This window comes from Ornithodoros turicata, chromosome 7 (assembly GCF_037126465.1).
Source record: "Ornithodoros turicata isolate Travis chromosome 7, ASM3712646v1, whole genome shotgun sequence".
Lineage (NCBI taxonomy): Eukaryota > Metazoa > Arthropoda > Arachnida > Ixodida > Argasidae > Ornithodoros > Ornithodoros turicata.
Genome location: NC_088207.1, coordinates 44,203,520 through 44,218,665, shown reverse-complemented (window position 1 = coordinate 44,218,665; position 15,146 = coordinate 44,203,520). Strand labels below are relative to the sequence as shown.

General features: G+C 43.2%; 1 protein-coding gene across 4 annotated transcripts in view; it reads left to right on the top strand.

Moving 5' to 3' along the window:
- Nucleotides 1-15,146, top strand: part of LOC135401195 (dnaJ homolog subfamily C member 13-like) — a 30,767-nt gene that overhangs the window by 8,509 nt on the left and 7,112 nt on the right. For all 4 annotated transcript variants that reach the window (XM_064633454.1, XM_064633455.1, XM_064633457.1 and 1 more), the window contains exons 15-42: nucleotides 479-578; nucleotides 665-772; nucleotides 853-1,008; nucleotides 2,200-2,256; nucleotides 2,342-2,644; nucleotides 3,134-3,247; nucleotides 4,383-4,514; nucleotides 4,663-4,883; nucleotides 4,987-5,146; nucleotides 5,393-5,455; nucleotides 5,606-5,707; nucleotides 6,480-6,584; nucleotides 6,665-6,867; nucleotides 6,947-7,031; nucleotides 7,711-7,911; nucleotides 8,242-8,390; nucleotides 9,190-9,391; nucleotides 10,778-10,890; nucleotides 11,175-11,253; nucleotides 11,401-11,536; nucleotides 11,867-12,051; nucleotides 12,143-12,334; nucleotides 12,432-12,611; nucleotides 12,879-13,046; nucleotides 13,156-13,269; nucleotides 13,382-13,498; nucleotides 14,480-14,663; nucleotides 14,813-14,904. In XM_064633454.1, coding sequence (XP_064489524.1) covers nucleotides 479-578; nucleotides 665-772; nucleotides 853-1,008; nucleotides 2,200-2,256; nucleotides 2,342-2,644; nucleotides 3,134-3,247; nucleotides 4,383-4,514; nucleotides 4,663-4,883; nucleotides 4,987-5,146; nucleotides 5,393-5,455; nucleotides 5,606-5,707; nucleotides 6,480-6,584; nucleotides 6,665-6,867; nucleotides 6,947-7,031; nucleotides 7,711-7,911; nucleotides 8,242-8,390; nucleotides 9,190-9,391; nucleotides 10,778-10,890; nucleotides 11,175-11,253; nucleotides 11,401-11,536; nucleotides 11,867-12,051; nucleotides 12,143-12,334; nucleotides 12,432-12,611; nucleotides 12,879-13,046; nucleotides 13,156-13,269; nucleotides 13,382-13,498; nucleotides 14,480-14,663; nucleotides 14,813-14,904 — 4,021 coding nt within the window. The remainder of the gene's footprint in view (nucleotides 1-478; nucleotides 579-664; nucleotides 773-852; nucleotides 1,009-2,199; nucleotides 2,257-2,341; nucleotides 2,645-3,133; nucleotides 3,248-4,382; nucleotides 4,515-4,662; nucleotides 4,884-4,986; nucleotides 5,147-5,392; nucleotides 5,456-5,605; nucleotides 5,708-6,479; nucleotides 6,585-6,664; nucleotides 6,868-6,946; nucleotides 7,032-7,710; nucleotides 7,912-8,241; nucleotides 8,391-9,189; nucleotides 9,392-10,777; nucleotides 10,891-11,174; nucleotides 11,254-11,400; nucleotides 11,537-11,866; nucleotides 12,052-12,142; nucleotides 12,335-12,431; nucleotides 12,612-12,878; nucleotides 13,047-13,155; nucleotides 13,270-13,381; nucleotides 13,499-14,479; nucleotides 14,664-14,812; nucleotides 14,905-15,146) is intronic.

The window sequence follows — 15,146 nt, the reverse complement described above, 5'->3', positions numbered from 1 at the left end:
TACAGCAGTTGATAATAAGCTACGGATCTGATGAAACAAAAACAAAAAGGGGGGGGGGGAGGCAAGAACGTGCAAATTGAATCTATGCGCTTGCGCTATTGTATTTGGCTTGTGCATCACACACCCATGTGCCAATGTTATTGCGTTTGAGAGCACACGTTCATGTGTGAGTAGCTGATGAACGTCCCGGAACCGAAAAACGCACAACTTGTTTTTCTTTGTTTTGTCACATTCAAAGGTCTCATTTCCCAGAAGATTACACAAAATATGTTGACTACCTGGCACAGATGTTTCAATCATGACTTTAGGTGTAAGTGCATGAACTTAGGGCATTAGTGAACTTCTTGATCTCTATTTAAAGTCAGGTATATGTAACAAGGGTTTATCATGGTTGTGGGCTTTAATAAGCAGCAGCAGAAAATGAGCACAACTTGCCTGCTGAGTATTTCCACCTTCAAATGCAGTTTTCTTTACCCAGGGTTCGAGAGCACATAGGGATGAAAGTGGTGACAGCACTGAAGCGGAATGACCCAGCAGTCACTCATTCTGCCATTGACATGCTGTGTGCGCTTATGCAGGTGAAAGTGAAAGACAGTCAGTCCTTACTTTGCATAAGCCCACCGTATTGTGTGATGGTAAACATCCCGTACATTTTTTTTTCCAGCCGATGCATGACAATGGTAACCTCTACCAGGAACAGTTGAACAAAACATCACTCTTGTCACGTCCAGAGTTTTTGAAGTCACTAATGGAGATGTTTGTCAAACATGTGGTATGAAACTTCGCTTTCTTTCCGCAGACACTAGAAGCACATTGTATACTTATATGCTAAGCCTAGTCTGATTTTTCTAGGAGCAAGGAACAGGGGCTCTGGTTGTGAGTGCAATGCTGGACTTGCTCACATTTGCTATGTGCTACCCGTACAGTGAAACGACAGAAGGCGGTCAGTTTGATTCACTCCTGGACTTGGTTGCTTCACATGGGCGAGTCATCTTTCAGCTCTTTCAGGTTTGTGGATGGCTTGCTCTACATTGCCTTTTGGGCTACGAACCCTGTGATGAAGAAAGCATCAGTAAATTTAGAGTGTACAGCAGCATAGAAAGTTCTGTTATCTTACTTGTGCATAGAGCCCGAAGTTTTCGGGCAATAATTTTTTTCTAGATTCGGGGAGTAAAGATCTGGTAAATAAACGTGTGCTCTAAATTCATGCAAATTCGGGCGGAAAAACTTCCAGTACGCTGAATTCGGGGAGAAATTGGGCTCACTTACTCAAACTGACTGAACTGGTCCGGTACAAGTGGTGATGTACTCTGCTGCCAGACAAGTTAGTGTATATTCCTACAGATGTCTCAGTGAGGGCAATTCGCCGGGGAAAAAATTGGGTTTCACCCTAAAGAGGCAACCTTCAATTCGGGGAAGAATCGGGTTCAACCCTAAATCTTCAGGCTCTACTTATACATATATGTACGTCCATAAAGATGTCATCGATTTACCGAGCTTCTGAAACGTTTTGTTCTGCGGTAACCTATAAGTAGGGCCTGACTTTTTAGGGTTAAACCCGTATCCGCCCGATATTTACCCCCCGAACGAAATCTGTAAAATTCGGGTTTAACCCGAATCTACCCGAAAACATCCGGGTCGCGTGGCACACTCGTAAGCGTGCATTAAAATAAAGTTTGATAACATTGCTAAACATTAGTTCCATGTTAAGACAAATTTTTATTAAACAAAAAAAATCACCCGAATACACCCGAATTCCTGACGACAGAATATGCCGTGACGGGATTTAACCCGAATACACCCGAATTTTGAAATGAAAAATATCACCCGATATTTACCCCCCGAATTTGGCCAAAAATAAAACCCGAAAAAGTCAGGCCCTACCTATAAGGTTATTGGACGGCACACATTAGTCGCAGCACCGAAATAAAGAATAGGCAAAGCATGTTGGAAGAAGAGAAGAGACTGCATAGGATAGCATGGACTGCATGTGTCATGAAGGTACATGGACTGCACACGGAGGGTTTGGTACAGTTTTAGTGGAGAAAAATGTAGTACTAATTGAAATATACTTAAAAGTCAGATATTTATGACTAAATAATAAGTTAAAGAGCCATGAGTAACAAAACTAGCTGTTTTAAATTCAACGCACACATCATTATTATCATTAATATGTAACTTACGTTGATCCCACAACAGCATCCATCTGTTGCCATCGTGAAAGGAGCTGGCATGGTGATGAGAGCTATCATTGAGGTGAGCTTCAGTAGGTAGAAGCATTGGTAGTTATTGCACTTACAAGATAGCGTGTGATAACCTTTGCTCGGCTGGTGAAATGCAGGAGGGTGATTTTGAGATAGCAAGGCGAATGCAAGATCTGGCTCTCGCTGAGGCAGCTCTCCCAAGGCACCTTCATATGTCTCTGTACAGTACAGAGCCTACACTGGCAGCAGAATCCAGGCTAGTGGCTTTGCAGCATCTCGCCAGACACCTAGCAGGCCTCTGGGTCACAGGGCACGAAGGAGCGATGGCTGCCCTCAAGCGCATGCTGCCTCCAGGGCTTCTTGCATCTCTTGAATCCAAAGAAAAGCCACCGGAAAGCCGGAACCTTATCAGTGTGCGAGATAATCTTCAGCTTGCCTTTGTAAGTGGAGCATGTAAATTACGCTGCCAACCCGTGAGTGCCACAACTCAATGGGAGCGAGCACGGGGCTACACTCTTGGTGTGGTTTAAATGTTCAGGGATGATTATGGAATTGTGGAAAGTTAACATTAATAATGGTGTTGGCACTGCCTCGGTTTTATCATGACCTATGTTCCAGACATTGTGGGGGTCATACAGTAAGTGCACAATATTATGCACTAAGTGTTTGTAAAGCTTGCACGGGTTTCCATTGAAGGTGCAAGATCTTACCGCGTCAGACACGGAAAATCTCCTGAAATTTTGTCAATCTTGAGAAGCCAGATAAATTTTCTCACTTTACAATGTCACATGATTTCTTCTTTGATCTTTCTAAATTCCCTTAAAAATTTTATCCTCTGGGTTTGACAGTGCTCACTTTGCCATGGGCTGAAAAACAAATTGAACAATGTTGTTTTTGTTTATAATTGTTTTTTCTTATTGCATTTAAAGGATCATTCCAACAAGACACAATCAAAAGCTGCCCAACAATGGAAGGTTGTGGAACGCCATGTTGAACACTTCTTGCAGCACTGGAAAGCGCGCATTTATCCGCACCAAAATGACGTAAGTATCTGCATCTTTCTAGAGTGACTTCTGGAGCTCTTCCAACATCATCGTTGACTGTCTTCACCTTTGTGCCATCACTTCAGTGGCTCATGATTTTATTTTTTATTTTATTTTGTTTGCAGGGGTGTGCAAATCCGAATATATGAAGTCAAATCGAATATCGAATCGAATAGGGGGGGGGGGAAATATCGAAATCGATATCAAAATCGAATATCAAATTGAATATTGAATATTCGTGCAAGTTTTACATGATGTGCCGTTTGCATGAAAGGTTTGCAATTTGTAGGCCACGGCTTTAGTGGCATTCTTCTTGCACTAACTGTCACAAGAGAGACACGCAATTGGTCTGTGGGAAGCCCCTTCTCTTTAATGTTACATGATAGTGACACTTTTCAGGTTAGTCTGCACTTACTGGCATAATTATCTTGATTTCAAAATTAGGTGTCTGGCAGTGGCACGTTGCACAGATGAAGCTGTAATTGTTTCTGAACCTCGGCAGGGCACTTGTGAAACAAACCAATTAGCATCGCGCCTTAAATGTAAGGACACTAACGTCTGTAAGACACCATTTTTGTTCTTGTGCTGCAGACATTATTCGAGAGCCTTAACTTTTTAAAGGCAACCTTCTAGGCATCAAATCAAAAACCCCGCTGGCAAAGTGCATGTCGGAGGGACGCTTCCGTTCCTTAGGCGAAGTATGCACAATTAACTTTGGTTAAAGCTGTCTCAAGCTAAGCAACAACAGTCCGCCTGCGTTGGTCCTGCAGCACCGACAATTTCGTAAAGCGGGCTTCACCTCATGCAATGAAGCAATAACGCGAAGGCCACTTTCAGGGTGGTGTCGTCCGTGTTCGGGTAATAGTCGAATATTCGGAAAACCAAATATTGGATATTCGATTCGCAAATCAAATATGTAGTTCGAGTGATTGATATTCTATTCAAATTCAAGAACTCGAATATTCGCACATCCCTTTGTTTTTTTTTTGTGTGTGTGTTTTTGAAATATTGTGGAAGCTGATAAACAACTCCCAGAACTTACCCAAAGATAAAGTCCCACTTGACACATAATGGATACTCTAATGACACTGATTGGTGCAACCCCTGTATCCTTCCTCTGATGTAATTGAAACAGGAGAAGAATCAGCAACGGCCGATCGTTCTTCGCAAAAGGAGGCAGCGAATAAAATCTGAAGTAAACTGGCCGATGTTCTACTACCAGTTTCACCAAGACCATGCCCGTCCAGACCTTATCTGGAACTTCAAGGTGATCCCATTGTATGTGTTTCCCTCAACCGCTGTGTAGTTTTGCGCAGCAGTAAAATTATATTTTTGTCCGGCAACTACAAGCGGCCTCGCAGCTGCTGTAACTGCATCGTTTCATAGCCGTTAATATCCCGCTTCAAAAATTCTAGACTCGAGAGGAGTTGAAAGACGCATTGGAGGCCGAATTAAGGGCATTTTCGCAAGACCGGGAGTTGTGTCGGGGGCTACCGGTCTCATGGAATCACTGGGAATTCGAAGTCCAGTACCCAAGTCTCAGTGAGGAAATTCGTGTTGGCGACTACTTCCTTCGCTTACTGCTGGAAGAAGAGAGCGATGTCTCGGGTGATGCTGCTTCCTACATTCGTCGCTCGTAAGTCTTGCGCACTTGTTCCCTCCCTTTTTGACTCGCTGTGTGTTCTTGCAAACTGGCGTTTGGGTCTGCTGTCACATGTCAAGTGGTACTCCCTTTCTAGGACAGAGTTTTTCAATGACCTGTATCACCGTTTCCTGCTCGCAACCAAAGTGGATATGCGCTGTCAGTGCCTGCAAGCAATGGCCTTGGTATATGGGCGCCATCACGATGAGATCGGTCCTTTCAATGACACTCGATTTGTGGTTACCATGCTCGATAAGGTAATTCAGTGCACATGTGACAACGGCATTATATGTCACATATGCCTTGATGCTTGCATTTCTTGTAAAGACCGAATTTTGATAAATGGTTTGGCATGTTTTACTTTTTTTTTGTTGTTGTTGTTTAAACTCATAACTCTGACCCTTAATTATAAGCTAGTAATTTTTTTTTTTAATTATGTATGTTGTTACAACCTGCCTGTTAATTGCCTGAAGAGGTTTTCGGAACATCCTTTTTCGTTGTAGTGCACCAATCGTTTGGAGAGGGACCGGCTACTTGTCTTCATCAGCAAGCTCATTCTCAACAAGGTATGCTGTTGTATTTCCATGTTGTTTTTCATTGCCTTCTTTTTCTTGTGCTAGATGGTTTTGAGTTTTTGGTTCTGAGCTGTTGGTTAATGAAGTATTAAGACCAGTTTCTTCCCAGTGATTTTTAATGAGGATTAAATGAACTTCCAGAAAAATGTGAAGATCCTTGTTGACACTGATGGCGTGAAGATACTGGTCGACTTCGTGACACTTGCCCACCTGCATACTAACAGGGCTGTCATTCCAACACAGGTCCGTTATTTGTTCATTATTGAGTCTCTAATCAACTATAGTTGGCAAGTAGGTGCAGATAATGTTGTTGTCTCTCTTTCTCAAGCGCATGTTTCAATTTGCAGGTTATTGTAAGTTGTCTCGTTAATTATATGCAATGCTGTTTCTGTGTTATGTGTGGATTATGAGCATTATATTTTCTATGGCTGTTGACATCTGGCTTTTGTGCAGTGGAGATTGCTTATTTATAATGATACTGTGTATAAAAAAATCTACCACACAGAGTAAGTTTTTTCAGGACAGCATTGAAATATATGTGTAGGGGGGCCAGGAGCAAGCGTTATTAATGAATGAATGAATGTACCTTATGGTGCTCAAATATCAGAAAAACGTGCCGTCATTTAACATGCATGGTAAAATCGAAGAGTAGCCTCTTCATTTTATAAAACCCTGAGATTCGGGCTCGAGATTGAAAATTCATGCTACGGCTATTGGCTGTAGCTGAACTTGAGTGAACTTTCTTGCAAGGTTCAAGGCTGTACACTTCTTGCAAGGCTCATGATAAACAACCTACACTGTACTAAGCCTTGCTGAAGAAAACAGTGCTAGCAAATGCATTGCTAGGTCATCGTTCATAACAGTGAAAAAGTAAACACATTTCCGCAGTTGCTATATAGTGCCCGTGCTTTCTGATATTTTGATGGTAAGGGTGGCACTAAAATGTGGAGAGAATTGCATTACAATTAGGAACTCACACAAAACTTTTCGATTTGGTGTTCTCTGACTTTTGTAGATCAACGTGATTGAGGCTTCACCAGAGATGATGGTTGGAACCGAAAAAGAATGGTACTACGACAAGGGAGAACAAGACCGTCATGGTCCCTATAGTTTTGCAGAGGTAGTTTTTTCTACTTCTTTGCTCGTAGAGCCATACCATTATAGTTTGTTCAGTAGTACTGTGAGTCCTGAATGTCGCAGATGAAAGAACTTTGGGAAGAAAACAAGCTGAGTGCAAAAACTCGATGCTGGGCACAAGGCATGGATGGATGGCGGACGTTGGATAGCATTCCTCAGCTGAAGTGGGGTCTGCTTGCTTCTGGCGCTGCCCTAATGAACGACAGCGACTTGGCTGCACATATCCTGTCCATGCTCATTACCATTTGCGAATATTACCCAAGCAAGTATGTCGTGGCCATATTTTATAGTTGCTGCTTATGTTGGTGTATAAGGCCATCCACAGTTAGACCTGCGTGCTTACAGGGATCCTGAGGGAGCCGTAATTCGTCCACTTCCACGGGCCAAGCGGAAACTTTCTGATCCGTCGGTTTTGCCTCACATTGTGCAGGTGGGGACTTCTGTGCTTTTACTCGGTTGCGGTGCAATGAGAACAATCGTTATTTAGGAAAATGCTTACATGCAGCGATCACTTCCAATGCTGCAGCCGGTGTCGTCTGTAAAAGATGTGTGTTTGCTGTCTTGGAACCAGCATTTTTTCTTTTTTTAGAGGAACAGCACGATGATCGTAGTCTGGCTAGCCTTTACTCTGATACTAACAGTGAACATATCTCCCGCCACCCACCTAATCAAATGGTCTTGAGGAACCGTGGTCAAACTTGTATTGGGAAAGGTGGTCAACAGTAGCAAATATACATTCTCCGTGCGGAACGTGCCCCCCTGCACACAAATGAAAGCACGAAGGTGCAGACTGAGCACGCAGTATATGACTCGGAAATACTTCCTGGAAACCTTGAAGCTCTGAGCGTATAGCCACCATCCAGACCAAATCAAAACTGAAAAACTGCTGTCTCTTTATGTTGCTTGAACTTACCATGCAAAATATTTCAATAAAATATGCAACCAGATGCATATAACTGAATTGTACTGCCAATAGCCTCTTCTCCCAAGACATATGCATACCTGTTAATAGCTCCTCTGAGGGCGTACCAGAAAGCAAATGTTTTTGCCTCTTTCCCGTGTGCGTCCAGTTCCACTGATGTATGTAGCGGACTGCCCTTTCTGTGCAGGTACTGCTCACCTTTGACCCAGTTCTTGTGGAGAAAGTAGCAGTGTTGCTGATGCACGTGATGCAACATAACCCTGCTATCCAGAGGCTGTACACAACAGGCTTCTTCTTCTTTGTCCTGTTGTATACAGGGTCGAACCTGCTAAACATTGGTCAGCTTCTCCACAGCTCACATACTGTACAAGCCTTCCGTTTGGAAGAGGTCTGTATTATTCTAGAGGGAAATCATATTTTCACACAAAAAATGCCAATCTTTATGCCACACAGACGGGCGGACGGATGGACGGACATAGACAGACAGATACAGAGAGATAGATAGATAGATAGATTTTAGACTTGGTTGGTCAAGCAATGTAGCTCACTGTTCTGGGTAACAGCCGAATGAATGGAGGTCAAGCATAGGTGCAGGAGTGGTTACTGAGAATGCATTAAATATGTAGATATGCAAATTCCTAAATTTTTTTAGTGTGATTTGCAGGAGAGCAAATTGCGTTAGTCTCCAAGATTTTGAATAGCAGTTTGTCGTATGCAGGGAAGCACACTTACTCAACGTAGCGTACTAGGCCAGATCCTTCCAGAGGCTATGGTCTGTTACTTAGAAAACCATGGAGCTACGAAGTTTGCTGAAATCTTCCTCGGGGAATTTGACACACCAGAGGCTATCTGGAATTCAGAAATGAGGTATGTGTTAGGAATTATGAAGCTGGGAAGTGTTGATGGTTTGATGATTAATCTTAGGCATGTTCTTGAAAGCTCTGTTTGACAGTGCCTCTGCATCATATAAATAAATTGAACATTTTTTTAAACACAAAATTAGGATTCTTTGTATAATAATATTCAGGAACAAAGTGACAATTGAATATTATCCGAAAAGCAGCTACGTGATGCACGTTCATGAATATTGTTCTCAACTTTAATGTTACCTTGTAAAAGTTTTGAAGTTCATGAGTGTGTAATTGTGTCTCTCATCCTGCTAAGTGGCAGTACACTCTATGCACTACTTATGGGTAGACCCCGAAGTTTTCGGGTTTTATATTTTTCCCAATTCGGGGGGTAGAAATCGGGTCAATAAATTGATGTCGAAAGTTCATGCAAATTTCGGGCAGAAAAATTACCATCAGACTGAGTTCGGGGAGAAATCAGGCATTATTGTAGAATAAACGTTCACTGTGCCGTTTACCCAGAGTGCCAGAAGTAAGGGGCCAGTTGCATATTTTGTGAGAAACTAGTATGTCGATGCCTTGAGGTGCCTAGCCTAGGTGCAGTTTTGCAGGTAGAAATTGGGTTTAACCCTAGATAGGTGAACCTCAATTCGGGGTGCAAATTCGGGGAAAAATCGGGTTTAACCCTAAAACATCAGGGTCTACTTATGGGGCAGATGTGTAATATGTATGCGATGTGTGTGTAACATTACAGGTGTTGCAGGCACTGCTCCGTCTGGAGTCTATTAAGATAACATTCACTGTGTTTTTTCTTGCAGGCGCTTCATGATGGAGAAGATAGCCTGTCACATAGCTGACTTCACCCCACGGCTGAAGTCGAACACTCGGTGTACATATCAGTACTGCCCCATACCTGCAGTGCGTTATCCACAGCTAGAGCACGAGCTGTTCTGTAACATTTACTACCTGCGGCATCTGTGCGATACGCAACGCTTTCCCAACTGGCCCGTGGCTGATCCTGTAAGTGGTATTTACTGTTGTACTTGCATTCTTTGTCGAAAGCCCAGTTCCCACATACAGCGCTTTGCTACATAGCGCTAGAAAATTGCGCTATGCTTTCCTCCTCGCATTGCTGCGAACCGCTATAAAACCACTCTTGTCGAAGTAGAGCTCCGGTCACCTTTTCTAGCGTGAGCTTCTTTCAGCCGTGACGTCGCGGAAGCTGGGGTTTGTTTTGCTCCCGATCACTCGAAGCAGCAAGGCGGGAAGGCGACGACGTGAAAATGGCCACAAGTTTCATCTGCCCGTGCATCTGCCAATGCATGGCTGTTTGGTTACTATACATGTAATTTGGTATCGCGATCACAGCATTGAAAGTGTCATCCATGTTCATGCTGCGGATACCCGACACGGACAGTAAACAGTCACAGTAGTACCAGTGCATCACGTCGCAACGGGATATCCCGTCACTGCAGCATGATAGCACTCTGTGCTCGGTTGTATGTGAGAACGGCAAGCAGAAAAACAGCGCCATATTTTGAGAGCTATTTTCTAGCGCTATAAAGCGAAGCACTGTATGTGGGAACTGGCCTTTATTCATTTATGACTTGGTAAATGTGTGATGTTTTTTGTCATACGAATCCTGTATCTACTGTCAAGATGTCGCTAAAAAAAACATTTCTTATTCCTACGTTGGCTTGTGCCGTAATGCACCAAAGCATCAAAGCACCTATTCCTGCACTTGATGCTTAACGATTTGTAAAGTTTCACATTGAAGCATGTTTTGAAACCTGCATTCAGTTAAGCATGCATGCTGAGAAGTCTCCAAAAATTCTTCAAAGCCTTGACAATTTGTATTTATACAATTTTGCATGGTAAAAGTCTCTTTAGTAGTTCATATGATGCAAAAATATCTTTCAACATGGAAGCTAAATGCAAGCGAGCTTGTGTATACTTGACGTTGGTAACAATCAGGTATCGGGCATCATGTTTGCTTCTTCAGAGACTGCAAAACGGCGTTCCCTTTCTCCTCCCTGGCTTCCTCATGTTATACATTTGTACCTGCCATATTAAAACTTATATTGCTGATTTGAGCCTTGTCTTGTGCTGTTTGGTTTGTGTTTTGTCTATTTGCCTTCCCAAAAGCTCGGGGGCATATTGCCAACATAAAAAATAACTTGTTGATTGGGAGCAACGTTTAATGTACAGTGGCACATTTATGACTGATACATCAAGGAACATGAAAGATTAGATAAAAAAAAGGGATTACAAAAACTGATTCGAGACATTCCATCGAGACAAAAGAATGCACTGGCTTGAATGGATGTGATATAAAACTGGAAACTTAATTGTGCTGATTTTTGTTAGGCTGTAGATTAACCACATCCCTGTGCTGTTTTATTTCAGGTACAGTTGCTAAAGGACGTGTTAGAAAGTTGGAGGCAGGAGCTGGATAAGAAGCCGCCATCCTTGTCGATTGAAGAAGCCTGTCAGAACCTTGGAATCACCACAGATGAAAGGTTATTCTAATTTTATGTTCTCGTGCCTTTCTGATGGATGAGCAACAATATATGTCTACAGAAAGAGGTGCAGTATAAGGGACATTAAACAATGTGCGTACAAAGATCCCAAAAATTCAAGCCAAATCTGCTCCGTTGATTGCATGTTGTGCTGCATTACTATGATGGAGATTGATGTTCTGAGGCTAGAACACAGAAGAAAGGACAAACACACAAATCCTCAAGTGCCTAAGGACTATGTTATACTGCATTTCGCCCATCTGTGCTTGCTTATATCTTTCTAGGATGGATGACACAAAGATACGTCATGCATATTTCAAGCTGGCACAGAAGTATCACCCTGACAAGAACCCTGATGGACGGGTGCGACCTTACTTATATTTTCTGACTGTGGTGGTCATTGAGCTTCGTGACGTCTTGTTAAGCGGACGTGAAAGACTTTGTTTTTCTTGCCTTCCCTTTCTGGAGCAAGATTATTAATATTTAACACTTTAGATATCTTCTTTGTAGGAAATCTTTGAAAAGGTGAACAGATCGTATGAGTTTCTCTCTGACAAATCACAACGACGTGCTGATGGTCCAGATCCAGTCAATCTGATCCTGATCCTTAAGACTCAGGCCATTCTTTTCTCTAATCACCGTGAAGGTAAGTTTATGTAACCTAAACTAGCTTGCACATACCCTTGTGAGGACACTTTTTTTCTAACTGCGCTTTACTAATTGTACTAAAGCTGTATGCGTAGCATAGTTGCATGGAAAGCATTAGTCTGTTCACTGTCTGTTCAATGTTCAACGGCTTAGAAAAACGCCAACGCATCAACAGCAGAAAGCAGCATCCGCACCAACACCAGACTCATTGAGTGGTTGTGCGGGGTTGTCATTGAGAACCGTGCAATATGCTGTGGATGCGTATTGTGTTTCATGCAAAATCACGTAAACTTCATGTAACTTACATCAGCAATTCGTTTGCCTCTAGAGCTGCATCCGTACAAGTATGCTGGCTATCCTATGCTTATCAAGATGATGGAGACTGAAGTTGAAGATGACCAGTTGCTCTCAAAAGAGCACCCGCTGCTTGGAGTTGCCACGGAAACAGCGTATCACACTCTAAATTGCTCCGAGCTCAACGTTGAGGAGCTGCGACGAGAGGGTGGCCTTGAGGTAGCAACATATTGCATGAGACTCCTTGCACGGTGATAGTGTGACAACCTCCTGTATACACGTATCCATTCTTTTTTTTTTTTACTTTCAGGTTCTCCAACAAGCATTTTCTCGCTGCGTAGCAATTCTGAGTCAGTCTTCGAAACCATCTTCTCTCGAAACCTTGGTCTTAAAGCATGTCGCCTTGTGCTTTGGAGTTGCAGCAAAATTCCCCGCCTGTAGAGAGGTCATTATAGGAATGCCGTCAATGATACGCGACCTCTGCAGGGTCCTCTACTTCAAGGTAAAGATGGCACTTATGCTGCGCTTGTGTGATGCAGAGCCATTTGGAAAATTTAGGACCTGAAAGTGACAATGCTAATGCCCCGTCATGTTTGCAGCATCTGCCGGAGCTGTGCCTGTGCGTAGTGAGCTGCATCAGCGCACTGTCTGTGGACGAGGAGCTGCAGACGCAGTTGTTCCGAGCTGGCGCACTCTTTCATCTGATGCTGTTCTTTTTTCAATACGACTACACCTTGGAAGAAGGTGGTGTGGAACGCACAAAGGAGAACAATCAACAGGTGCGCCTCATGGCCATTGTGAAAGGCATGACTCCGCTCTGCCATATGCAGCCCTACAATGAGAGCAGATGTAAAAGAGGAAATTTCACGTGGGCGTGGTGTAGTTTCATTGGGAACTGGAAAGGGAGTGTGTAGACATGCGACTTTTCATCACTCAAGACCAAGTCCTTGTTGAAATATTTAATCATCATTGTGCAATTTAAAATCGATGGTGGTCTGTTCTTGTTTCCATCGTATGCTGGAACTTATGGAACAAATTGTTGATAGGAAGTGGCGAACCAGTTGGCTCAGCAGAGTATGGTGGCGTGTGCACGGCTGGGAGGGCTCCTTGATGGCGAAATGGCAACACCACCAAACCACATGGTCCGAGAGTCCTTGCAAGCGTTGTTCACATTGTATCTCACTCGGAAGATTAGCGTGCTGACTCCTGCTGAGGTACGCACTTCTTGTTCCGTTGGAGTGATTCCCGCGTGATTAACTTTAGTGCTGCAGGAAATGCACTGAGCACTGCTCTGGATTTTTTTTTTTTTAACCATTAATATAGGTTCTGAAGGTGGTGACTGGCAACACTGAAAACCCGTATCTGATATGGGACAATTCAACGAGGGCAGAGTTACAAGAGTACTTGAAAGCACAGCAAAGAAGTATGGTGCGCTCTGTAAGTGATGCTGCCGTATGAAACGTTTGTTATGCGCTAAACAGTACTACGCGTGCAACATGCAGCTCCTGTGTGGGAAGGGCTGACCACCCCATGGCTTTCCATTTTTCAGGGTGAATGCGACGAGTCTTTTGGGGTCGACTTTACGTATTCTGTTTACAGTAAAGAGCTAATTGTTGGAGAAATTTTCATTCGCATCTATAACGAGCAACCTACATTCCCACTAGAGGTAAGTGGTCTCTACAGTGAGAGTTCATGCATTGTATCGCAAACCTGCTGTTGACGTTTGTGCCACAAATAAAATAGTAGAGAAGAAGAGATGCATGGTTAAGGCCCCGGGTTTTCCGCGAAATATCGCGGAATCCTTCGTTTGGCGTGGAATTTCACGGAATCCCTCATTTTTAAGGGCGTGCGGATATTGGAGCTCTCGAATACGAATCAAATATCAATCACTCGAAGTGTTTAATTCGCGAATCGATTACGCAACATTCGGATTTCCGAATATCCCACCACTAGCGGAATATCAACACCTCCCAAAAGTGGGCTTCACCTGACGCTTCCGTGCATGAGGTGAAGCCTGCTTTACGAAATTGTCCATGCTGCAGGACCAACACACAGATTGTAGTTCTGCTTAAGGTAACCTTATCCCAAGTTTATTGTGAAAACTCCACCTGAGGACTCAGGAGGGACGCCAGGAGGAGGGACGCCGCATCCCTCCTGTGCGCATTTTAGTGGTGGCAGCGGGGGATTTTGATTTGATGTTTTGGAGTTTGCCTTACACTTAAGTAATGCCTAGATAGAGCCCAGAAACAAAAGGGGTGTCCTAAAGATGTAATTTCCACAGGGCATGTATTGTAAGCTCCTTCCTATAATCTTCCGATAAAGTTCCTATAAGCTCTGTAGATGCCGAAAGATCTTTCGGCAGGTATAAAATGATTGCATGTGACAGACGGCATTCTTTGTCAGAGGAGAACACAAGATGTCATGTATGTAATGCTGAGCCACAACAGTGCTTTGAATCTAATTTTTAAAAAATATTTTTGTTCCCACATTATCCAAGAAAATAAAGGGTTTCCCATTTCAAGCAGCTGAAAATCGCGGAATTTACACATCGGTGCCACAGAATTTTGAATTTGCAGCAGCAGAGAGCCAGGGGCCTTATGCATGGTTATTTTGTACTATGCAAACGTTACTCAGTCATTTCTTGCAGAATCCTCGGTCGTTTGTCCTTGACCTGCTGAACTTCATTGGTACGCAAGCACAGTACTTGCACTCTGCAAGGTCCCTGAAGGAGGATCCGTCTGCGCCACAGCAGCAGTCAAATTCCACAGAACGGTTCTGGCAGACTGAAAAGTGTTTGGAGGCATTGCACAATGTCATTCGGAACCATGCAGGTACACCTGTCGAATGCATTTGAGTTTCTTTTCTTTTTTTTTTTAATTCACAGTTACTTTGCATAAGATCAACTTTTTGATGCATACCTTGTAGGTTGTAGGTATGTATATACCACGTACATCCCATCATGTATTATGCATTGTTGTAGGTGTTGAGGTTCTCTGCATTGGACACTTCAGGCTCCTTTTCTGCCTGCTCAGTTTGGATGGCTGTAGCAATCTTCAGTCTGTTACAGTAAACGTATGAGGTTTTCTTCATTATTGCATCGCAACTGTGTTGAGTGTCTTCCCTTTGGAGAAATGTGGCATTAAGGAGCTATGGAGCCGTGTATGTGTGTGTGTGTGAGGGGGGGGAGGGGGGTATTGGTAGGAAGTGAAATTTACTGAATTTTTACTTCAAGGGAACACACCATTCAGTTGGAACTTTGTGTTTTAACTTCTTAAAACACAGTGAGGGATGGTAATGTGAAATAATCCCTTTTA